General features: G+C 49.7%; 2 protein-coding genes across 2 annotated transcripts in view; both read right to left on the bottom strand.

Annotated features, from left to right (window-relative positions):
* The window catches only part of LOC141077983 (uncharacterized), an 86,440-nt gene extending 68,078 nt beyond the window's left edge, over positions 1 to 18,362 (bottom strand). Inside the window, exons 1-4 of the mRNA XM_073564776.1 lie at positions 18,255 to 18,362; positions 18,074 to 18,171; positions 17,785 to 17,875; positions 12,341 to 13,437 (exon numbers count right to left, since the gene is read on the bottom strand). Coding sequence (XP_073420877.1) covers positions 12,341 to 13,437; positions 17,785 to 17,875; positions 18,074 to 18,171; positions 18,255 to 18,339 — 1,371 coding nt within the window. The 5' untranslated portion in view covers positions 18,340 to 18,362. The remainder of the gene's footprint in view (positions 1 to 12,340; positions 13,438 to 17,784; positions 17,876 to 18,073; positions 18,172 to 18,254) is intronic.
* A 54-nt stretch (positions 18,363 to 18,416) lies between these two features.
* Positions 18,417 to 19,735, bottom strand: LOC141077960 (oocyte zinc finger protein XlCOF29-like). Its single transcript, XM_073564742.1, has 3 exons — positions 19,611 to 19,735; positions 18,771 to 18,920; positions 18,417 to 18,641 (listed from the first exon to the last, which is right to left on the bottom strand). The coding sequence occupies exons 2-3, from the start codon at positions 18,846 to 18,848 to the stop codon at positions 18,417 to 18,419; spliced, it is 303 nt and encodes a 100-aa protein (XP_073420843.1). The 5' UTR covers positions 18,849 to 18,920; positions 19,611 to 19,735.
* Between the last annotated feature and the right edge of the window lie 6,519 nt (positions 19,736 to 26,254).

Below are 26,254 nucleotides of genomic sequence, written 5' to 3'. Positions count from 1 at the left end.
GCAGAGCCGCACTCCACATAGAGAATAATGGAGCCTCCAGCACCGACCTGCACCCGCAGAGCCCCACTCCACATAGAGAATAATGGGGTCTCCAGCACCGACCTCCACCCGCAGAGCCACACTCCACATAGAGAATAATGGAGCCTCCAGCACCGACCTCCACCCGCAGAGCCGCACTCCACATAGAGAATAATGGGGCCTCCAGCACCGACCTCCACCCGCAGAGCCGCACTCCACATAGAGAATAATGGGGCCTCCAGCACCGACCTCCACCCGCAGAGCCACACTCCACATAGAGAATAATGGAGCCTCCAGCACCGACCTCCACCCGCAGAGCCGCACTCCACATAGAGAATAATGGAGCCTCCAGCACCGACCTCCACCCGCAGAGCCGCACTCCACATAGAGAATAATGGAGCCTCCAGCACCGACCTCCACCCGCAGAGCCGCACTCCACATAGAGAATAATGGAGCCTCCAGCACCGACCTCCACCCGCAGAGCCACACTCCACATAGAGAATAATGGAGCCTCCAGCACCGACCTCCACCCGCAGAGCCACACTCCACATAGAGAATAATGGAGCCTCCAGCACCGACCTCCACCCGCAGAGCCGCACTCCACATAGAGAATAATGGAGCCTCCAGCACCGACCTCCACCCGCAGAGCCGCACTCCACATAGAGAATAATGGAGCCTCCAGCACCGACCTCCACCCGCAGAGCCCCACTCCACATAGAGAATAATGGGGTCTCCAGCACCGACCTCCATCCGCAGAGCCCCACTCCACATAGAGAATAATGGAGCCTCCAGCACCGACCTCCACCCGCAGAGCCACACTCCACATAGAGAATAATGGAGCCTCCAGCACCGACCTCCACCCGCAGAGCCGCACTCCACATAGAGAATAATGGAGCCTCCAGCACCGACCTCCACCCGCAGAGCCGCACTCCACATAGAGAATAATGGGGCCTCCAGCACCGACCTCCACCCACGGAGCCACACTCCACATAGAGAATAATGGAGCCTCCAGCACCGACCTCCACCCGCAGAGCCACACTCCACATAGAGAATAATGGAGCCTCCAGCACCGACCTCCACCTGCAGAGCCGCAATCCACATAGAGAATAATGGAGCCTCCAACACCGACCTCCACCCGCGGAGCCACACTCCACATAGAGAATAATGGAGCCTCCAGCACCGACCTCCACCCGCAGAGCCGCACTCCACATAGAGAATAATGGAGCCTCCAGCACCGACCTCCACCTGCAGAGCCGCACTCCACATAGAGAATAATGGAGCCTCCAGCACCGACCTGCACCCGCAGAGCCACACTCCACCTAGAGAATAATGGAGCCTCCAGCACCGACCTCCACCCGCAGAGCCGCACTCCACATAGAGAATAATGGGGTCTCCAGCACCGACCTCCACCCGCAGAGCCACACTCCACATAGAGAATAATGGAGCCTCCAGCACCGACCTCCACCTGCAGAGCCGCACTCCACATAGAGAATAATGGGGCCTCCAGCACCGACCTCCACCCGCAGAGCCGCACTCCACATAGAGAATAATGGGGCCTCCAGCACCGACCTCCACCCGCAGAGCCACACTCCACATAGAGAATAATGGAGCCTCCAGCACCGACCTCCACCCGCAGAGCCGCACTCCACATAGAGAATAATGGAGCCTCCAGCACCGACCTCCACCCGCAGAGCCGCACTCCACATAGAGAATAATGGAGCCTCCAGCACCGACCTCCACCCGCAGAGCCACACTCCACATAGAGAATAATGGAGCCTCCAGCACCGACCTCCACCCGCAGAGCCACACTCCACATAGAGAATAATGGAGCCTCCAGCACCGACCTCCACCCGCAGAGCCGCACTCCACATAGAGAATAATGGAGCCTCCAGCACCGACCTCCACCCGCAGAGCCACACTCCACATAGAGAATAATGGGGCCTCCAGCACCGACCTCCACCCGCAGAGCCGCACTCCACATAGAGAATAATGGAGCCTCCGGCACCGACCTCCACCCGCAGAGCCGCACTCCACATAGAGAATAATGGAGCCTCCAGCACCGACCTCCACCCGCAGAGCCGCACTCCACATAGAGAATAATGGGGCCTCCAGCACCGACCTCCACCCGCAGAGCCGCACTCCACATAGAGAATAATGGGGCCTCCAGCACCGACCTCCACCCGCAGAGCCGCACTCCACATAGAGAATAATGGAGCCTCCAGCACCGACCTCCACCCGCAGAGCCACACTCCACATAGAGAATAATGGAGCCTCCAGCACCGACCTCCACCCGCAGAGCCACACTCCATATAGAGAATAATGGAGCCTCCAGCACCGACCTCCACCCGCAGAGCCGCACTCCACATAGAGAATAATGGAGCCTCCAGCACCGACCTCCACCCGCAGAGCCACACTCCACATAGAGAATAATGGAGCCTCCAGCACCGACCTCTACCCGCAGAGCCGCACTCCACATAGAGAATAATGGAACCTCCAGCACCGACCTCCACCTGCAGAGCCACAGTCCACATAGAGAATAATGGAGCCTCCAGCACCGACCTCCACCTGCAGAGCCACAGTCCACATAGAGAATAATGGGGCCTCCAGCACTGACCTCCACCCGCAGAGCCGCACTCCACATAGAGAATAATGGGGTCTCCAGCACCGACCTCCACCTGCAGAGCCACACTCCACATAGAGAATAATGGAGCCTCCAGCACCGACCTCCACCTGCAGAGCCACAGTCCACATAGAGAATAATGGGGCCTCCAGCACTGACCTCCACCCGCAGAGCCGCACTCCACATAGAGAATAATGGAGCCTCCGGCACCGACCTCCACCCGCAGAGCCGCACTCCACATAGAGAATAATGGAGCCTCCAGCACCTACCTCCACCCGCAGAGCCGCACTCCACATAGAGAATAATGGGGCCTCCAGCACCGACCTCCACCCGCAGAGCCGCACTCCACATAGAGAATAATGGGGCCTCCAGCACCGACCTCCACCCGCAGAGCCACACTCCACATAGAGAATAATGGAGCCTCCAGCACCGACCTCCACCCGCAGAGCCACACTCCACATAGAGAATAATGGAGCCTCCAGCACCGACCTCCACCCGCAGAGCCACACTCCACATAGAGCCTCCAGCACCGACCTCCACCCGCAGAGCCGCACTCCACATAGAGAATAATGGAGCCTCCAGCACCGACCTCCACCCGCAGAGCCGCACTCCACATAGAGAATAATGGAGCCTCCAGCACCGACCTCCACCCGCAGAGCCACACTCCACATAGAGAATAATGGAGCCTCCAGCACCGACCTCCACCCGCAGAGCCACACTCCACATAGAGAATAATGGAGCCTCCAGCACCGACCTCCACCCGCAGAGCCGCACTCCACATAGAGAATAATGGAGCCTCCAGCACCGACCTCCACCCGCAGAGCCACACTCCACATAGAGAATAATGGGGCCTCCAGCACCGACCTCCACCCGCAGAGCCGCACTCCACATAGAGAATAATGGAGCCTCCGGCACCGACCTCCACCCGCAGAGCCGCACTCCACATAGAGAATAATGGAGCCTCCAGCACCGACCTCCACCCGCAGAGCCGCACTCCACATAGAGAATAATGGGGCCTCCAGCACCGACCTCCACCCGCAGAGCCGCACTCCACATAAAGAATAATGGGGCCTCCAGCACCGACCTCCACCCGCAGAGCCGCACTCCACATAGAGAATAATGGAGCCTCCAGCACCGACCTCCACCCGCAGAGCCACACTCCACATAGAGAATAATGGAGCCTCCAGCACCGACCTCCACCCGCAGAGCCACACTCCATATAGAGAATAATGGAGCCTCCAGCACCGACCTCCACCCGCAGAGCCGCACTCCACATAGAGAATAATGGAGCCTCCAGCACCGACCTCCACCCGCAGAGCCACACTCCACATAGAGAATAATGGAGCCTCCAGCACCGACCTCTACCCGCAGAGCCGCACTCCACATAGAGAATAATGGGGTCTCCAGCACCGACCTCCACCTGCAGAGCCACACTCCACATAGAGAATAATGGAGCCTCCAGCACCGACCTCCACCTGCAGAGCCACAGTCCACATAGAGAATAATGGGGCCTCCAGCACTGACCTCCACCCGCAGAGCCGCACTCCACATAGAGAATAATGGAGCCTCCGGCACCGACCTCCACCCGCAGAGCCGCACTCCACATAGAGAATAATGGAGCCTCCAGCACCTACCTCCACCCGCAGAGCCGCACTCCACATAGAGAATAATGGGGCCTCCAGCACCGACCTCCACCCGCAGAGCCGCACTCCACATAGAGAATAATGGGGCCTCCAGCACCGACCTCCACCCGCAGAGCCACACTCCACATAGAGAATAATGGAGCCTCCAGCACCGACCTCCACCCGCAGAGCCGCACTCCACATAGAGAATAATGGAGCCTCCAGCACCGACCTCCACCCGCAGAGCCGCACTCCACATAGAGAATAATGGAGCCTCCAGCACCGACCTCCACCCGCAGAGCCGCACTCCACATAGAGAATAATGGAGCCTCCAGCACCGACCTCCACCCGCAGAGCCACACTCCACATAGAGAATAATGGAGCCTCCAGCACCGACCTCCACCCGCAGAGCCGCACTCCACATAGAGAATAATGGAGCCTCCAGCACCGACCTCCACCCGCAGAGCCACACTCCACATAGAGAATAATGGGGCCTCCAGCACCGACCTCCACCCGCAGAGCCGCACTCCACATAGAGAATAATGGAGCCTCCGGCACCGACCTCCACCCGCAGAGCCGCACTCCACATAGAGAATAATGGAGCCTCCAGCACCGACCTCCACCCGCAGAGCCGCACTCCACATAGAGAATAATGGGGCCTCCAGCACCGACCTCCACCCGCAGAGCCGCACTCCACATAGAGAATAATGGGGCCTCCAGCACCGACCTCCACCCGCAGAGCCGCACTCCACATAGAGAATAATGGAGCCTCCAGCACCGACCTCCACCCGCAGAGCCACACTCCACATAGAGAATAATGGAGCCTCCAGCACCGACCTCCACCCGCAGAGCCGCACTCCACATAGAGAATAATGGAGCCTCCAGCACTGACCTCCACCCGCAGAGCCGCACTCCACATAGAGAATAATGGAGCCTCCAGCACTGACCTCCACCCGCAGAGCCGCACTCCACATAGAGAATAATGGAGCCTCCAGCACTTACCTCCACCCGCAGAGCCGCACTCCACATAGAGAATAATGGGGCCTCCAGCACCGACCTCCACCCGCAGAGCCGCACTCCACATAGAGAATAATGGAGCCTCCAGCACTTACCTCCACCCGCAGAGCCGCACTCCACATAGAGAATAATGGAGCCTCCAGCACCGACCTCCACCCGCAGAGCCGCACTCCACATAGAGAATAATGGAGCCTCCAGCACCGACCTCCACCCGCAGAGCCACACTCCACATAGAGAATAATGGAGCCTCCAGCACCGACCTCCACCCGCAGAGCCGCACTCCACATAGAGAATAATGGGGCCTCCAGCACCGACCTCCACCCGCAGAGCCGCACTCCACATAGAGAATAATGGAGCCTCCAGCACTTACCTCCACCCGCAGAGCCGCACTCCACATAGAGAATAATGGAGCCTCCAGCACCGACCTCCACCCGCAGAGCCGCACTCCACATAGAGAATAATGGAGCCTCCAGCACCGACCTCCACCCGCAGAGCCACACTCCACATAGAGAATAATGGAGCCTCCAGCACCGACCTCCACCCGCAGAGCCGCACTCCACATAGAGAATAATGGGGCCTCCAGCACCGACCTCCACCCGCAGAGCCGCACTCCACATAGAGAATAATGGAGCCTCCAGCACCGCCCTCCACCCGCAGAGCCACACTCCACATAGAGAATAATGGGGCCTCCAGCACCACCCTCCACCCGCAGAGCCACACTCCACATAGAGAATAATGGGGCCTCCAGCACCGCCCTCCACCCGCAGAGCCACACTCCACATAGAGAATAATGGGGCCTCCAGCACCGCCCTCCACCCGCAGAGCCGCACTCCACATAGAGAATAATGGGGCCTCCAGCACCGACCTCCACCCGCAGAGCCGCACTCCACATAGAGAATAATGGGGCCTCCAGCACCGACCTCCACCCGCAGAGCCGCACTCCACATAGAGAATAATGGGGCCTCCAGCACCGACCTCCACCCGCAGAGCCCCACTCCACATAGAGAATAATGGAGCCTCCGGCACCGACCTCCACCCGCAGAGCCGCACTCCACATAGAGAATAATGGGGCCTCCAGCACCGCCCTCCACCCGCAGAGCCGCACTCCACATAGAGAATAATGGGGCCTCCAGCACCGACCTCCACCCGCAGAGCCGCACTCCACATAGAGAATAATGGGGCCTCCAGCACTGACCTCCACCCGCAGAGCCGCACTCCACATAGAGAATAATGGAGCCTCCAGCACCTACCTCCACCCGCAGAGCCGCACTCCACATAGAGAATAATGGGGCCTCCAGCACCGACCTCCACCCGCAGAGCCGCACTCCACATACTGAATAATGGAGCCTCCGGCACCGACCTCCACCTGCAGAGCCACACTCCACATAGAGAATAATGGGGCCTCCAGCACCGCCCTCCACCCGCAGAGCCGCACTCCACATAGAGAATAATGGGGCCTCCAGCACCGCCCTCCACCCGCAGAGCCGCACTCCACATAGAGAATAATGGGGCCTCCAGCACCGCCCTCCACCCGCAGAGCCACACTCCACATAGAGAATAATGGGGCCTCCAGCACCGCCCTCCACCCGCAGAGCCGCACTCCACATAGAGAATAATGGGGCCTCCAGCACTGACCTCCACCCGCAGAGCCGCACTCCACATAGAGAATAATGGAGCCTCCAGCACCTACCTCCACCCGCAGAGCCGCACTCCACATAGAGAATAATGGGGCCTCCAGCATCTACCTCCACCCGCAGAGCCACACTCCACATAGAGAATAATGGAGCCTCCAGCACCGCCCTCCACCCGCAGAGCCACACTCCACATAGAGAATAATGGAGCCTCCAGCACCGCCCTCCACCCGCAGAGCCACACTCCACATAGAGAATAATGGGGCCTCCAGCACCGCCCTCCACCCGCAGAGCCGCACTCCACATAGAGAATAATGGAGCCTCCAGCACCGACCTCCACCCGCAGAGCCACACTCCACATAGAGAATAATGGAGCCTCCAGCACCGACCTCCACCCGCAGAGCCGCACTCCACATAGAGAATAATGGGGCCTCCAGCACCGACCTCCACCCGCAGAGCCGCACTCCACATAGAGAATAATGGGGCCTCCAGCACCGACCTCCACCCGCAGAGCCGCACTCCACATAGAGAATAATGGGGCCTCCAGCACCGACCTCCACCCGCAGAGCCGCACTCCACATACTGAATAATGGAGCCTCCGGCACCGACCTCCACCTGCAGAGCCTCACTCCACATAGAGAATAATGGAGCCTCCAGCACCGACCTCCACCCGCAGAGCCGCACTCCACATACATGGCTGCTCTCAGTGCTGTGCGCACAGGACCTGTGATGAGGTCACAGGAGGGGAGGAGACAGGGGTCACATGATCGGGGGCCCTGACACCTTACCTCCTGTGATCTCATCACAAGCCTTTGCACGCTACCAGCAGCATCAGCGTTCACGCTACTTGTAGATGCTGCTGGTAGCAGAGCACATAATGCCGCCCCCACGGTCACTCACTTTTAGGTGGGGAGAAGATGGAGTGCCATTGCAGCAGCCAGCAGGAATGTGGTGGGGGCCCCCTTAGAAGCTCTTGTGGTGGGGGCCCCGGGGCTGAAGCCCCGCCTGCCCTGCCTATAATCCGGCCCTGCGCGGTGGCGGATTATAATGGGGCAATTTACTGGCCTGGGCTGTGGGCCCCTTAACCCCACTGGGCCCGGGGCAACTGCCCAAATTGACCTCATTATAATCCGCCACTGCTGGTAATAGGTTGCAGTCCGGAGTACCACATACAGGTGATGGAAGGAGTCCGGCTCGCCTGGAGGCACTCAGGGGATCCACCTTGTCAGGTGGGGATTTAGGGCCTTCCTTCTGTGCTATGTGTGTGGGTCTCCGCTGTATATAACTATGCTGCGACCCTCTATTCGTGATGGCTTCACCAACCTGTACGGCTGTCAGCGTAAGCCTATTATACGGGTACCGTTCTCTTCACCGTCGGCCCCGGGCTCCTTATCTGATGCCGTGCCCTCAGGTATTCAAGGTGCACAGGAATTTACAATCCCCTGTACTTTCAGATTCGGCGATCAGGACTTACAGCTCCTGTCAGCCTAGGACTCTGATGTCCCTTTTCTCTATATTAGCGCTTCACTCAAGGGTCTGCTATATGCAGTATTTTAGCTTCCCTAGAGTCTCTCAATCTCTGCTTTTGTCCTTTCTCTCTTCACAGATCAGCTCCCTGTCTTCATCTCTCTGACAGGATCTTCTAGAAAGATCTTTTCACCTCACCTCCTCATGTTTAACTGTCATTTCTCCTCACAGCTCACAGCTGCTTTGTTTCCATGACAACTCCTCAGCTGATGCCTAGCTGACTCACCAACCCCCTCTGCTGGCCAGAATTTATAAGGCATCTCCCTTTTCTGACCTGCAGCAGGAAATTGTGATTTATTTATGCTGCCTGGCAAGGGGTCCCGTTTTGCCTCCAAGCATGACTTTACCCATTAGAGGGAGGTAATGTCACTGTGACAACCGGACTCTGGGGTGTCACACTTGGAGACGGGGACAACATGGGCCTGTATGATTGCCAATGCCAGGGCTGGATTTCAGCCCCAGTCCGTACCTGCCCTTTTTATTTTTTGGAGATAAGTGTCCACCTCCTATGGGCGTGGCTTCTGATGTTTTCCTCTATGCTGATTGGGCCATTTATCTGCATATACAGGGTGGGGTATTAGCCCCTCCAATATAAGGGCGCTCCTGTATATTGGGCATGTTTCTGTGCTATGAAGAATCCCTTGTGCTATTGAGATGACACCTGCTTATATAATATGATGCTATATAAAGGCAGAAGTGTGGCCTGTATTGTGGGAACGGTCTTGTGCTTTTTAGATCATCCATTGTGCTGTGGATGTTACATGCTTACACATTAGATCTTCAGTTGCTGCAGAGAATGATAGATTTCCTTTTGGGCCTTCTGCTTCGTTATTATAGGCGTCTTGCATTTGAGCAGTAGGTCTATATGATCGATGTCTTTTGTCTCTGATCCATGACATCTTGTTATTTCTCTATCACTACAAGATATTAGACATACGGAGGATATATGGATGCGGCATCTTCTCTGTAACATGGAGCCACATCTGTGCTCAGTGCACATTAAGCACAAGGGGTCAGTTGTACTTCTTGCCCCACTAGCACTTTATTTGTTAGAGGTGTTTGACAATGGCTTTTGGTAAGGAGTCCTGCTAAGGGTCAATAAGGATCAGTGGATGTGGAGCGGAGGCGCCAAATCACTACCCAGGGTGCCACCCTCCGCTGTAAGGAAGGGACATCTACATAGGGTCATGCACAACCTATCTTCCCGAGATATTTCCCCTGTGTTATTTAATTAGTGCTAAATCAATCCGTTATTATTGTATCTTGGTGACTCCAGCTGTCCGGCATTACCACCACCAGACCCCCCATTACCACCACCAGACCCCCCATTACTACCACCAGACCCCCCCATTACCACCACCAGACCCCCCATTACTACCACCAGACCCCCCATTACTCCTTTACATTGGAAAGATTTTTCTTGGTTATTTCTTGTAAAATTTGATAGTTTTTAAATAATGAATAAAAGTTATTTTTTAGGGTTTCTTTTGCTGCAGTTGGTTTCCCCTGTGTCTCTGGCATCGATAGGGTCCTGGTTATCAATAGGGGGGGTGACTGGAAAAAGATCTGGTCACAATCAGAAACTAAATGTATCCGACAATTAAATCCCTTACATCCCAATGGTGTAAATGAAGTTCTCAGCTTCTCCCCTTTCCTATAGGGGGTTGGTAGAATTCGTTCTCTACTTTTTTAATAAAAGTTTGACATGATTTTAATGTCTTGTTTTTCATTTCACTTTATTAAAATCTACAATTCATTTACATATATCTATGTATGGATTTATCTTTTACTCAATAAATACAGTGCACTTATCTCATTTCCACCTTGATAGTGACACTCTCTTAGGATACATTTTACTCTATGATGGCACTTTTGCACATAGCCACTAGATGGCGCTACAACATGGGGAGAATGGGAGATGGAGTATGTGAGTGACGACGGCCATTTTGCGCTTCTGCACTTTTATGGGTTCACACTTTCTTTACTTGGTGTGTACCCACAGTGTCCAGTTACATGAGGTCGTCATGGCTCACTGAGCAGTATCGCACCTAGCACATGTGGCGGCCGTGATTTCCCTGCGGTGCAGTTCATCTCTTTGTATGCTAACACATAGAACAGTCCCAGCAAAATACCCAAGATGGGGCACATTACAGAGTCTCACCCTTCCGCTGACTTACCGGGATAATAGCAGCTGTGACTTCAGATCTTCCAGGGTCACTACCTGTGGCACACACACAGAGAGGAGGTAACAACAAGCGTAGGAAGATGACAGTCCATACAAGGCCAGTTGATCCGAGGATCACAACCTGGCTACATCTTCCAGAGTCGAGTACTCCACCTGTGGCACATACACACAGAGAAGGTAACAAGTGTAGGAAGGTGACAGTCCATTGAGTCCATACAAGGTACAAGGCCAGTTGATCCAAAGATCACAACCTGGCTTCTCCAAATGTATCCATGGTTCAGCGATGGTCAATGGAGCAGATCTGTATTCTTCCAACCGAGGCTGAAAACCCCTAGGTTGTTTCCTATAGCATGATAGAGCCGTGTCCCTTGTGATGTTGTGGCTTCTGTCCTGTCTCTTGTCCTTTGGATGTATAGATGTCTTGGCAGAATCTCTCTGGCTGTTTCTCTCTCTCAGTCTCTTTATACAGAGGCATGTAACCTACTTTTAGACTTAACAAGTGTCCCTCATTCAGTATTTACATAAAGGGTAAGAATGGAGATGAGATTATTATAGCATTACTTGATTATTTAAACTATTTGCATAGTTTTTCCCTCTCTGCTTTAGAAGTCAACAAACTGGCTCCATAACACAATGCATAAATAGCATATCAGCAAACATCACTAGTGATCAAGGATAAGCGCACAATAAAAGTCAATATTACCGGCTTACACAAGCAAAAGTGTTTTCTTGACCAACTAGAAATCAACACTTAAATTTAAAGCCAACATACAGATAACTTGGTTAATTAAGAAACAATGCTGTATGTCTTTAAAATGCCAAAAGTAAAAAAAAAATGTTTTTAAAAATATAAAAAAAGCCAAAAGTAAAAAAAAGTTTTAAAAAATATTTTAAAAAATATAAAAGTTCATATCGCCCCTTCAAAATAAAATAAAAAAAACAAACATACACATATTTGTTATAGCCGCATTCAGAATCGCCCGATCTAAAATGCAATAAAGGAAAGACCAAAAGATCGTATCTGCACCAAAATGGTATCCATTAATAACGTCAGCTCGCCGCGCAAACAATAAGCCCTCACCCAACCCGAGATCATGAAAAATGGAGACGCGACGGGTATCGGAAAATGGTGCAATTCTTTTATAATTTACCTAATAAAGAGGAGTTATTTTTACTGATACAGCGGGTATGGAAAGTATTCAGCCCCCTTTGCATTTTTAAATTGTTTCATTGCAGCCATTTGGTAAATTCAAATTCATACTATCTATTCCTGACACTGGAGTGGCTTATAAACTTCCGAAGTATATAGATTGAGGTCTGGGATCTGCCAATATGTGGCTAGTTTTCTGACTGTTTCGAATAACATGATGCATGATTTTAGTTTTTTGTTTTTTTTTTCGCTTAGTCTCGCTTGAATATAGGTCAATATTAAATAGTCTCCTGATGAGTCGTCTTTGGTGAGGACGAGGAAAACCGTTGAAATGAGAGGCTTGGAGAGTGTGTAAATGTCACCTCACCCTATATACTGAGACGTGGGGTACATGTTTTTTCTATTAGTCACTTTCTGACTAACCTTCAGAGGGTGAATTATGGGTATAGTTTTAAATTAGGAAAAAATAAAGTTTAGATTTATCCTTTTGTCAACAAATATAAGGAATGACAAGAGACAACTCATTTAAGAAGATTCAATTTTGGTTAAAACTACTTCAACATTATGAACATAAAATGGCTTCTCCTCTGTGTGACTGCTCTGATGGCGTTCAAGAAGCGCTTTCTGGTTAAAATGTTTCCCACATTCTGAACATATAAATGGCTTCTCCCCTGTGTGAGTTCTCTGGTGCTTAACACAATTTGATTTCTTGCTAAACCATTTCCCACATTCTGAACATGAAAATGGCTTCTCCCCTGTGTGAGTTCTCTGGTGCTTAACACAATTTGATTTATTGTTAAAACATTTCCCACATTCTGAACATGCAAATGGCTTCTCCCCTGTGTGAGTTCTCTGGTGCTTAACACAATTTGATTTCTTGCTAAAACATTTCCCACATTCTGAACATGAAAAAGGCTTCTCTCCTGTGTGAGTTCTCTGGTGCTTAACAAAATTTGATTTATTGTTAAAGCATTTCCCACATTCTGAACATGAAAAAGGCTTCTCTCCTGTGTGAGTTCTTTGGTGGATAACAAAATGTGATTTATGTACAAAACATTTCCCACATTCTGAACATGAAAATATTTTCTCCCCTGTGTGAGTTCTCTGGTGCTTAACACAATGTGATTTATTGTTAAAACATTTCCCACATTCTGAACATGAAAAAGCCTTCTCCCCTGTGTGAGTTCTCTTGTGGGTAACCAATTGTGATTTCTGTGCAAAATATTTCCCACATTCTGAACAGGAAAAAGGCTTCTCCCCTGTGTGAGTTCTTTGGTGGGTAACAAATTGTGATTTATGTGCAAAACATTTCCCACATTCTGAACATGAAAAGGGCTTCTCCCCTGTCTGAGTTCTCTGGTGCTTAACACAATCTGATTTATTGCTAAAACATTTCCCACATTCTGAACATGAAAATGACTTCTTTGCTTTAGGAGAAGTTTGTTTTTTATTGCTTCTTTTGTGACTTTGATTTTCCTTAGTAGTCAGTAATGAATCAGAAGATGGGACCTGTTTCATAGGATCAGATGACAGATCTTTGCTGTGAATGGATGATGATATATCTGAAGTAATAGCAGTCACTTCAGTTGTATCTTGTAGGATCTCAAGATCATCAGATTTAAAAATTGAAGATGTCAGCTGTCCCTCTGATCTCCTGGTACAGTCATCTGCTAAGATAAAAAAAAATTATTTTTAATGAAATATTGAGTTTTATATTTTTGAACATTTCTACTTAAACTGTTCATAAAAATGGCAAGCTATGTAAAAAACTATAATTATTTACCAAGACAATGACAGTTCACAGTCTAATAGAAAACCTTGTTGGATGAGCCAGTAGTGTGCGGTGTTCAACTGTTTGTTCATTCTGCCTCCCAAATATAGAATAAAACGAAACCAATCAATGTTATGTAGGTGAAAATAATACCAATTCTCATCTCACAAAAAACAAGTCCCCACTCAGGTCCATCATCTGTCAGTGGAAAAACAGAGGTTCCCGCACTATTAGTGGCTCAAAGGCTGCTGAAAAGCAACAAGGTTTCTATAAACCAATCCAGCAAAATCCGCTCTCACTTCGGAGTCTTGCAGTGTGCGCAAACAACATTTAGGATCCCTGTATTTAGCAATATTATAGTGAGATGAATCCACTTAATTTTTGGTGTGTGTCTCCTGGAGCACAATCTGGGCACTATGTGCTGGGTAATAAAATGGCAAATGTGTAATTTTCACTCTCCAACATCCACTGCGTGTTAATTTCCAGAAAGTGGCTGTGGAGTCAAAATATTCACTCCTCCTAAGGATTATAACCCTCAGTGAATTAATTTATAACATGGAATCACTTTATGGGGATTTCCACTGTTCTGGTTTTCTGTAATTTAGTTATATTAGGGCTTCTGCATATGGTGTGTCCAATCTCATCTGGGATCTGTTCCTGCTGTCCAGCTGGAGTAATCTGCTCCCTACTTCAGCCAATTGGAAAGTACCACACCCTACTAAAGCGCAAAGCACATGGCCGGAATCTGCCAGATACAGCGCTGTTCTCCTCTGGTTCAGTCCTCTGTGCTCAGCTTGTGACTTGTGTATTTGTTTCCTGCTGTGACCGTGGCCCGTTTACTGACTACTCTTGTGTCTTCTGATTCTGTATTCTGGTTCTGACCCGGCTACCTGACTATTCTCCTTGCCATCTAACACCACAGAATAGCAGGTAACACCATGGTCCAAGCCTAGGGGTCCCAGTGTAAGTCCAGATTCCATGTAATTGTGTTAAAGGGCGATGAGCAAGGCAATCCTTGGTATATGGAAAGCAGAAAAGATAGCGCCAAGCATGTTCATGGTGGACATCTTTTGATCTGCCAGTTGACCACGAATACATTGTGTCTGCAATCTATTCCAGCTAGATCTGTATTCAAATAGCTAAATGGCGCTCCTTCCCTTCTGAACACTGCCATGTGCCCAGACAGTAGTGTATAATCGTATATAGGGTATAGTGTGAAGCTGGAAAATAATTTGTAAGATCCATTTGTTTTCTATTATCCTTTGTGCAGAATTCCAAACTTACCACCACATAAAGTGACACACGTCAGATATTAATAATGGGGCCTGATTAGGAACTACTGAAATGATCAAACTCCACAGTCTCCATCAGTAATAAATGAGTAGCTAGTGGTGAAACCTCTCTGGGGTAATTAGAGTATGGGGCTCGGAGACTTCACAATCTATACTATCCTAAGCTCCAATATTTTCTGTCAGATGAGTTTCAAGAAGAAATATTAGGCATTTAAAGAGAACTGTGTATAAGGCCGGTTTCACACGTCCTGATATTTCCGGTACCGGAGATGTCCATGTGTGTAATATTCGTGGCACACGTGTGACAACCGTGTGCCGCCTGTGTGCAGCATCAGTACTACATGGACGGCTGGCAGGGAAGAAGCGCTACATTAATCGCTGTTCCCCGGTGGCGGGTGCTGAAGGTGCTCTCATCATTCTCCCCTGCTCTGCCGGTGGGGAGAATGATGAGAGTTATATTAAAGTCAGAATGATGACAGCAGGTGGCGGCTTTTGGGACTATTACTCCCATCAACCTACACCTGCTGCTAAGAACAGTGACAGCAGGAGCGGATGATGGGAGTATTCCTCACCTGACACCTGTGCTATAACTAAGTAAATGACTGAAAAAACTGGCGAGGATTCCCCTGTATTTCCTATAACCAGTCTGGAAAACTCACAACTGGGGGCTGCAACCCTCAGCTGTCAGCTTCAGCAAGGCTGGTTATCAAGAATAGAGGGGTCCCAACACTGTTTTTTAAATTATTTAAATAATGCTTCAGTGCTTGGAAACTGAGGCCATTAATAAAAGTAGCACATTCTGTCACCTGCAACTATAATAGAAACTATTGAGAAAAGACACCGGTGGCACAAAAAACATGGCGCCTTCAGGTAAAAGACCGGAGACACTTTCCTGAAGCAGCTCTGCCCCCTGAAATAAAACTGTGTGCACATACCCTAGTTCTCCGCAAGGAGAAATGATACTTCTTGGATATCGGTCAGACGCCTCTCTCACAGCCAAACCAGATCTCACACTTTGCACTGATGAGGGGCAGTACCCCGAAACACAGTGTCTGCAAATTGAGATTCTGGCTTGGCTTTTATCCTACGTCATTTGACAAGGCTCATTAAAGGGTCAACCTTGACTTCTAGGATTGCTACCTCCAATAGGTGGCACTAGAGTTCTAGTCCTCTTCCTCTCTGAAGAGACAATTTGCATAATTAGCATACCCTAGTTACAAACACTAGGCTACAGCACCCGGCAAACGCTCAGTACATGAATCATACTAAGGCCGGGGTCACACTAGGGTGTGTGATGCGAGAAACAACACCCGGCACTACCCCCGGCACTCGGACCGGAGCGTGCGGCTACATGGATTTCTAAGGGCCAATGCAGACGGCCATATGTATCCTCTGATCTGAGAGAATCGGCCAATTATACTGTACAGCTGACACTTGGATCAGGATCTGACCCGAGTGTCAGCACAGTGTGGTCCGATTGTCTAGGATGAGAAAATCAGAGAACACTGAGGCAAAGATGGAAAACAAACGCTTCTCCATTATGTCATCAGAGTGCAGTCCAATGTCTTCCACGCACTCATTGTATTGCATTACTGAGCGTGATCGGAATATCATACGTTAACAACATATAACAGATATAACATATAACGCATGTTCCAACCCCATGGATTGAGACAAACACCTTGGTCGCCTCAGAAAGACCTTTTTGAGTCAGGGCTACCATCCAAGAACAATTGAAAACCAAATTACAAGAGCCACCAGAATGTCAAGGAATCACCTGCCACATTACAAAGCTAGAGAAGAAAATAACCGGGTGCCTCTAGTGGTCACCTACAACCCAAATCTGGAGGTGCTAAGGGGAGCGGCACGGAAATTACAACCTTTACTGCAAAAAGATGCCCGATTACAATCCATGTTTCCAGACCCCCCACTACTGTGTTTTAGGCAGCCCCCAAATCTAAGAAGCATCATTGTCAGAAGCTCCCTGTCCTCAACAGCTGCAGGAACCTTTCCTTGCAACCAGAAAAAATGTAAAACCTGTCCACTTATAATGACCACGGACAAGATAAAGATCCCCAACTCACATCAGGACTACAAGATCCCAGGTACTCTCACCTGCATTACATCTAATGGGGTGTACTTAATTATTTGTACTAAATGTCCAACTGGGGTCTGCATGTGAGGGAGACTTCTCATCGCCACACAATAAGAGAAAAAAAAAGGGATCTACCTGTGGCAAAACATTTTTATATCCTCGGTCATAGCACGATGGACATTAAATTACTTGTATTAAAAGGTAACTTCAACTCTCAGAGAGACAGGAGGGTCTGGGAGTATAAATTTATGACAACGTTTGACACACTCAGTGCAGGAATGAATGTGTCACATGGATTTATGTCTTTTTACATCAATTAAGGAATTTGCTCTTCAGAACTTCTGTGACACAACACAGAACCAGACCCCAATCAGAGGGCAATAAAACCTTCACACTCCTAATCTATAAACTGTTCCAATATTTATGTTTATACCTCTCCCATAATGACAATTCTGCTAAATGTTACTTGTCTTATCTATTGCGTTATTTCTGTGTTGTTTTGTGTATAAATATGTGATTTTTCAGATGTTGTATTAGTCTAGCCTGATGAAGAGACCTGAGGAGTCTCGAAAGCTTGCAATGTGTTACCACCTTTTCAGTTAGCCATTAAAAGGTATCAACCACTGAGGACTCTCAATTCTAAATATTCTTCTATCTACTGGCTAACACGGTACAAATATATACATCTTTCCTGTAACCAAGTCAATTGAACAGTTTTGGGTGGAGGAGAATGTTGTGATCTAGAGGCAAAATGGTGATCATGGTAATACGGCCGGACTACACCACTGATAAAGCAGCCACAGCCGGTGACTGAGAGGAATCTGTGACTTCTCTGCATTCAGTGGTTCCTACTCACCTGGGTAGTCATATGTGGGAATCTCCTCTTTACACCGCTCATCATCCCTCACATATGTCTCTGTAGGATTAATAGGAGTCAGATCTTCACCCTGAAACAAATATTGTAAAAGTCACCGACAGATGGAGAAGTCCCATCTATGATCAGCTCTAATCCTGCCATCTCCACCGTTCTCATTACACAAGTATAAAACACAGAATACTGGTGGATAAAACAAGACTGAGCACAAGACCTTCACAGCCGTCTACACATCATAGGGGAGATCTCCTGACACCTTCTCTCCATCTACCTGATGATCCTGAGGAGCACTGGGATCTTCTTGTTTACAGTCCTGTGGAAGAAGAGGACGGGGACATCTCTCTGGTGTTGTCCTCTTACTGGATAGATCTGGAGGAAACACATACAGGGACTGAATTCATTCTCTACATACAGATAATTATAGGCCATGTGTATTTAGTCCTGTCTATTACCTGGAGATGTGAGGGGCTGGGGAACCTCCATTATGACGTTCTTGTACAGATATCTGTGTCCTTCTAAATACTCCCACTCCTCCATGGAGAAATAGACAGCGACATCCTGACACCTTATAGGAACCTGACACATACAATGATATCGTCATCCCCCCGATCCCTTCATAGTGTTACTGTATAATGTCCCAGCATTCCCAGCAGTGTCACCTCTCCAGTCAGCAGCTCCATCATCTTGTAGATGAGTTCTAGGATCTTCTGGTCATTGATGTCCTCATGGATCAGGGGGTGAGGTGGAGGCCCCGTGATTGGGCTCAGGGGTCTTCCCCATCCCTCAGACACAGGGTCCTGACAGCGATCACTAGAGGTCTTCTTCACCACTGTGTAATCCTGGTTATGGAGAGACACATTAATAAATCTCACTCCAGACATTTCCAGAGTCCTCACCTCTCCAGTTCTGTCCATCTGTTATTCCCATAGATAAGAATGATGTAATGTGACGTCATCAGAATCTCTCACCTCTCCAGTGAGACGGAAGAGGATCTCTAGGGTGAGGTGTAACATCCTCTCCGCCATCTTGTCTCTGTCCATATCCATCCTTGATGGGTAAATCAGGAAAATTCTCTTCTGTAGAAGATCTTCACTGAGAGGATCCGATATTGTAGAGACCTGAATGAGAAGAAGATGATCCGATGTAACATCATAAGAATCCTGTGTAATAATACAATTACTGGGGATAATAAGGGAAACATATGAGGAGATTTATTATCTTACAGGGTTTAGTTTTCTTCCCTGACATCTACTAATAAAACCTATATATTTAGGCCACAGACAACAAGCAGTTTCCTCCTCGGAGTCGGCAGCTGAACACGTTCCTCATAGACTCATCTTCCATAACGCTAATTCTCGTCTCATTACCGACACTGGAATCGGCATTAGCAATACTGCAGGAGATATTCATTACACGCGACATGAGAAATAACTCCTTCATGATGAGGACGACATCTTCATCTTCTACTACGGCTCTAGAGACAGATGTGGCCAGAGTCGGTCACTGCCTCCATCCCCACCGGCCGTCTATATGAAGGTTTCCCGTCTTCCCGCACTGGAATCTTCTATCCCGTTAGATCTCAGCTCTGAGTCACACACAGAAGTTTGAGGCTTTTCTGGAAGAACAGGACAGGAGAGATCTGAGGCCGATGTCTCCATGTACAGGGTTTCCCCTCGGGATAAGAGGCTTTTCTATCACTTTCCCCCAATTAGAGGGGACACCTGTGGATATCGGGGTCTTTACCGGCTGCAGTCCTGGGGGGATTTACTCGGTAACGTGGACGTTGGACAATCGTCGCCATCATTTACCACCAGAGTGAAGGAACATCGCTCCTCTATTCAGCTCTATGGATCCAGGATGAAATCCACTGCGGCCCCTGCAAGAAAAGAGCGAAGTCTGGTGAGACCCCCGAGGCCGGAGATTTCTACAGCTGCTCTGTGCGCACAGGACCTGTGATGAGGTCACAGGAGGGGAGGAGTCAGGGGTCACATGATCAGGGGCCTCAGTGTGTGCAGGACTCTGCTGTGCTGGTTGTCATGGTGCTGGATGAGGGGAACTTTATGTGTGGGGTCAGGAGGGGTTTACAGGGTGGATGTAGCAGAGCCGTGTGTGTACGAGGTGTACGGAGCGGAGCCGTGTGTGTACGAGGTGTAAGGAGCAGAGCCGTGTGTGTACGAGGTGTACGGAGCGGAGCCGCGTGTGTACGAGGTGTACGGAGCGGAGCCGCGTGTGTACGAGGTGTACGGAGCGGAGCCGTGTGTGTACGAGGTGTACGGAGCGGAGCCGTGTGTGTACAAGATGTACGGAGCGGAGCCGTATGTGTACGAGGTGTACGGAGCGGAGCCACGTGTGTACAAGGTGTACGGAGTGGAGCCGCATGTGTACGAGGTGTACGGAGCGGAGCCGCGTGTGTACGAGGTGTACGGTGCAGAGCTGTGTGTCTACGAGGTGTAAGGAGCAGAGCCGTGTGTCTACGAGGTGTAAGGAGCAGAGCCGTGTGTGTACAAGGTGTAAGGAGCAGAGCCGTGTGTGTACGAGGTGTATGGAGCAGAGCCGTGTGTGCACAAGATGTACGGAGCGGAGCCGCGTGTGTACAAGGTGTACGCAGCCGAGCCACGTGTGTACAAGGTGTACGGAGCGGAGCCGTATATGTACGAGGTGTACGGAGCGGAGCCGTATGTGTACGAGGTGTACGGAGCGGAGCCGTGTGTGTACGAGGTGTACGGAGCGGAGCCGTGTGTGTACGGAGCGGAGCCGTGTGTGTATAAGATGTACGGAGCGGAGCCGTATGTGTACGAGGTGTACGGAGCGGAGCCACGTGTGTACAAGGTGTACGGAGTGGAGCCGCATGTGTACGAGGTGTACGGAGTGGAGCCGTGTGTCTACGAGGTGTACGGAGCGGAGCCCTGTGTGTACGAGGTGTACGGAGCGGAGCCGCATGTGTACAAGGTGTACGGAGTGGAGCCACGTGTGTACGAGGTGTACGGAGCGGAGCCGTGTGTCTACGAGGTGTACGGAGCGGAGCCCTGTGTGTACGAGGTGTACGGAGCGAAGCCGCATGTGTACAAGGTGTATGGAGTGGAGCCGCGTGTGTGCGAGGTGTACGGAGCGGAGCCACGTGTGTACAGAACAGAGCAGTGTGTGTACGAGGTGTGCTCTGTATACACCCATATACCCCCAGCTTCGGTCGCAGACGCCTCTGTGTACGCTGTATACACCCGTGTACCCCCAGCTTCAGTCGCAGACCCCTCAGTGTACGCTGTATACACCTGTATACCCCCAACTTCGGACACGGGCACCTCTGTGTACGCTGTATACACCCGTATACCCCCAGCTTTGGTCGCAGACCCCTGTGTACACGATTCAAGATTCAAGGAAGCTTTATTGGCAGGACTAAATACACATTAGTTTTGCCAAAGCAAGTGTACAAAAGGGAATAGGGATAGGGACTGTAGGGATCTTGGGTAGGGGTTGTAGGAAAGGTGGATGGGGGCAGATCTAGGATGGGGCTATAGAAGTCCATGGCATAGGGAAGGTGAATGGGGGGCATGGGGCAGATCCAGGGTAGGGGCTATAGAAGTCCATGGCATATCATAGTTCTCTTTCTCGCAGTCTATGACATTCGCTCACATATTGCCCTGCTATCTCCACTGCTCTCTCTTCTCCCCTAGCAGGATATATGTTTTCTCTTCCTCCTTCATGGTGATGAAATCTGGGAAGAGATGTGAGAGTCTCCTGAAGTGAGTGTCCCTCACTGCTGAGTACTTGGAGCAGTGTAGCAGGAAGTGGGTCTCATCCTCCAGGGCCTCCTGGTCACAGTGTTGGCACAGTCTTTCCTCCCTGTGTTTAAAGATCTGCCTGTGTTGGCCGGATTCGATGGCCAGACTGTGGGCACTGAGTCTATACCGGCTCAGGATCTTGTGGTCTCTGGGGTCCGGGAGTTTCTCCAGATATGGGGCCAGTCTGTAGTCTCTCTGTAGACTCTGGTGCATGGTCAGTTTCTGTGAGCTGATAATGTCGTTCTTCCAGTCACTTGCGTACCTCTCCTGGCCTTCGTCTACCATCTTCCTGATTCCGGCTTTTGTTAGGTTGCTGTGATTGGTGTTCTGGTCAGGTTGGGTTTGGGTGAGCTGTTCCGAGGGTCCTGGTTTTTCTGTTTCACCGACGTGTCAGGGCTTTATGGTGATGGGAGCTTGGATTGCTCCTTTGTAGGTGAGCCCGGAATGACAGTGCCCTCTTTAGAACTGTTAGGTGTAGAGGGAATCTGCCTAGCTCGGCCCAGCAAGCACTGTTGGAGGTGCTCCGATGGACTTGGAGAAGGTGATTGCAGAATTCCAGGTGGAATATTTCTGTTGGGCTGGAATCCCACCTTGACCAGTCTGGGTAGGTGTGAGGGCCACAGACTTTGCTGCCATACAGGAGGATTGGGGCGATGATAGAGTCGAAGATTTTTAACCAGAGCCTCACTGGTGGCTTCATATGGTAGAGTTTCCTTCGGATGGCATAGAAGGTTTTGCAGGCCTTGTCTTTCAGGGTCTCTATGGCTTGTTTGAAGCTCCCTGACCGGTGAATCTCTAGACCCAGGTAGGTATATTTGTCCATTCCTGTAAGGGCGCAGTTGTTGAGGAAAAATGAAGGGTGCTGGTCTGATTTTCTCTTTCTCTTCTGGAACACCATGATGTTGGTTTTCTTTGCGTTGATCAGTAGTGCTCAGGTGGAGCTGAATTTCTCTAAGATTTTCAGGTTTTCTTGGAGACCTTTCTCGGTTGGTGACAGAAGCAGCAGGTCATCTGCATACGGCAGGAATTTCACCTGCACGTCGAGGAGGGTTAGATCTGGTGCTGTGGAAGATTCCAGAGTGGTAGCCAGCTCGTTGATGTAAATGTTGAAGAGCGTTGGGCTTAGGCTACAGCCTTGTCTGACTCCACGGCTCTGCTGGAAATAGGCCGTTCTTCTACCGTTCACACTCACACTGCAGAGGTTCTCGGTGTAGGAGCTTTTGATAACATCGTAGGTCTTTCCTCCTATTCCGCTCTCCAGCAGTTTCAGGAATAAGCCTGGGTGCCACACCGAATCAAAGGTCTTTTTAAAGTCTACGAAACAGGCGTATATCTTCCCGTTCTTTGTATTGTGGAAGTGTCTCTGAATGAGGCTGTGCAGGGTATAGATGTGGTCGGTAGTGCGGTGGTTTGGCATGAACCCTGCTTGGCTCTTGCTGAGGACGTTGTGCTCGGTGAGGAAACTGAGGATCCTCTTGTTCAGGATGCTGTTGAACAGTTTTCCCAGGTTGCTGCTGACACATATTCCTCTGTAGTTGGCAGGGTCATACCTGTCCCCATTCTTGTGGATGGGTGTGATGAGGCCTTGGTTCCAGGTACGAGGGAAGTAGCCGGCACTTAGCACAATATTGAAGAGTTTAACCATTGCGGCCTGTATTTCTGGTGGGCTGTACTTCAGCATTTCTGGTAGGATTCCATCCAGGCCACTGGCTTTTCTACATCTTATGGAAGAGATTCTCTCTGCTACTTCCTGTAATGTAATAGGTGTATCCACGGGGTTTTGGAAATTTTTTACTTTTTCCTCCATTGCTTTTAGTTTTGCCATTATGCTTTCCTGTTCTTGGCTTAGTTCTTCCTTTGGAATGTCATTATAGAGGTCTCTGAAGTACTGGAGACAGATGTTGCCATTTTGGATATTGATGTTGCTTTTTCTTGTCGTTTGTGCCCATGTGGTTCCATAGTTCCCAGAAGGAGTTGTCTTGGAGGGCATCTTGGAGTTGGTTGAGCTTGATAGAGATGTATCTCTGCTTCTTCCTCCTGAGGATGGTTTTGTACTACCTTTGTATGGTTTCATAGGCTTCCCTCAGACCCGGGTGGTTGGGGTCTCTGTGTTTCTTGTTTGAGGCTGTTCTCAGGGTCTTCCGTACGGCTTTACATTCTCTGTAAACCATCCATTGATTTGTTTTTATTTTGGTCTCTTGTAGTTGACTTTTTTAAGGTCGGACAGTCTGGCCATTGCATAGAATATATTGTTGAGGTCTTTGGCAGCTTGACTCACTCCCTTTGGGTTAGGCTGGTACTCGTAGTTGTAGAAGTGGTGGAGCATCCGCTGTATTTCAGGTCTGCTGGGAGCCTCTTTATACTTTACTGCTGACATTTTGTGCCATTTTTTAGGATGGAGGCCGGGTGAAGCGGCCACTCTGCTGTGGCTTTTGAGTGGATGGTTTCTCTGTAGATTTCAGGTACAGAAGAAGTTGGCTGTGGTCTGACAGGTGCGTTTGTGGGGAGACTATGAAGGCGCTGATATTTACCAGGTTCATATCTGTAATGGCATAATCTACTACACTTCTCCCTACATGGTAGTTTAGTTTACACCTCCCTAAGGAGACCCCTTTGGTTCGTCCATTAAGAATATGAATTCCTAAACTTCTACATACGTTCAGGAGCTTTTTACCACTTTTGTTGACTGTACTGTCATAGATGTTTCTCTCTGTGACTACTGAGTCTTGGCCGTCATTCTCTGCTCCAAATATGTAGATGTTCCCATCCGTGGTCAGGAAGTCGTTTTCTCTCCCTGTTCTTGCATTGAGGTCTCCAAAGATGAGAACTTTGCCCAGGCCCTGATAGTGGGCGGCTTCTCTTTGTTGGATCTCGAAGCAGTCTGGATTGAAGTAGGGTGACTCTGGTGGTGGTATATAGGTGGCGCAGAGGTGGACATCAGACTGAGAGGTGTGGATGGAGCTGCTGATCCTGATCCATATGTGGCTGCCTCCTCTCTTCACCGGTTTGATGTACTGGTGGAGCTCCTCTTTATACCAGATCAGTATTCCTCCTGAGCTCTGGCCCTGTTTGATGTTTTTATTTTTCAGGGCAGGGACAGAGATTTCCCTGTATCCGATGAGCACCAGAGATTTGTTTTCGGCTCTGGTCCATGTTTCCAGGAGGATCTGAATGTCTATATTTCTCAGTCTTTGTATAAAGTCAGGGTCATTTGTTTTACATCCAAAGGTCGAGGTGTTGAGACCCTGAATATTCCAGCTGCTGATTGTAAGTGAAGTCATGTTTCTATATATCTTGGGTGTATATACCTTGTAATGAGTATGGCTGTGTAGATCAAACTGGATTTCTGACTGTTCTGTAGATGTGCTTGGTTGCATCCAGTCACATTAGTTTCCTGCATAGTGCACTGAGCAGGGTCTTTATCTCATCCATATCTCTGCTCTGCATGTATCTGTGTGAGGTCGGTGGACCCCTCCGTGGTGGTCTCCTCCTCTGATGGTCTGATTTTGGGTGAAGAGCTTTGTTTCCTGCTTCTGGAGATAGGATTGGGGTTTTCTGCCTTTTTATTGTTGGGGGTCTTTCAGTGTGATTATGGTCACTGTTGAGTCCAGGCCTCGGTCCTCTGTTTAGTACAATGTATTTCAGCTCTTTGGCCAGGAGGCTGACCCCTTGTTTGTTGAGGTGTTTATTATCATACAGGTGATGGTGGTTTGTGGAAAGGTGTTGTGCCAGGGTCACGTTTGGGACAGTCTTGACCCTTTCTGTCAGTTCCATATTGATACTTTGGGTGGTTTGCCTGGATATATCCTTTGTTGGGAGCAGAGATGACAGAATGATTTTGCTGTCTGGGAATTTTAGTTTTGCTGTCTTTGCTAATTGGATAAGTTGTCCTGCGATCTGCTGGTGCTGGTCTGGCAGGTTGTTTGTATGATAATATGGTTTGGGTTGGTAAACCGCGGATTACTGATGACCTCTGTCACCTGTTCAATAGTTGCACAGTGAACTTTTCTGACCCGTTTTCCTGGGAATAGCCATCGTGTATTTAGGTACTTCCCATTTGAGTCCATTATTAGGACAATGTCAGGACTTTGTGATGTCTGGGGTGGGTTAAGTGGCCACTGATGGGGGTCTGTGATGCTGGCTTTGCTGGTGGTTGGTTCTCTTCTCTTTTCTATCTCTCTCGTTTCTGGTTCACTTTTATTGGTTTCAGGATTGGTCGTATTGGTTATTGTTGTGCTGTTATTTGGCATCTTCACATTCTGGTCAGTGGAGGCCATGTTGTCTGCTCTCTGGCTTGCTTCCTTTGCCCCCTGCTGGGTCAGATGGTGAGGGGTCTGTGTTTTTAGTTCTGCGATCTCCTTTCTGAGTCTCTCATTGTCATTTTGTAATTCACGCATTTCTTCTCTTATTTTCTGTAGAGCTGACTTGTACTCACATTTCAGTTTATTGATCTCACTTGTTACTTGGTCATTTGCATTTCTATGCGAGTTTCTTTGAAGCTCTTCCCTAATTTGGAGTGGTTCTCTTTCTAATTGGGATAGGCAGTCTCTGATGGCCTCAGGGGAGAGGTGTGAAGTGTTGGGGGTTGAGGAGCTGAACCTAGAGGTCTCTGTAGAGATGTGAGCATTAAGGTACTGTCACACTTAGCGATGTACCAGCGATATGACGCGGTC

Source organism: Dendrobates tinctorius, unplaced genomic scaffold, assembly GCF_039654945.1.
Source record: "Dendrobates tinctorius isolate UK_male_01 unplaced genomic scaffold, ASM3965494v1 ptg000485l, whole genome shotgun sequence".
In the NCBI taxonomy this organism is placed as follows: Eukaryota; Metazoa; Chordata; class Amphibia; order Anura; family Dendrobatidae; genus Dendrobates; species Dendrobates tinctorius.
The sequence above is the reverse complement of the archived record's forward strand: the minus strand, read 5'-3'. Positions and strand labels throughout refer to the sequence as shown.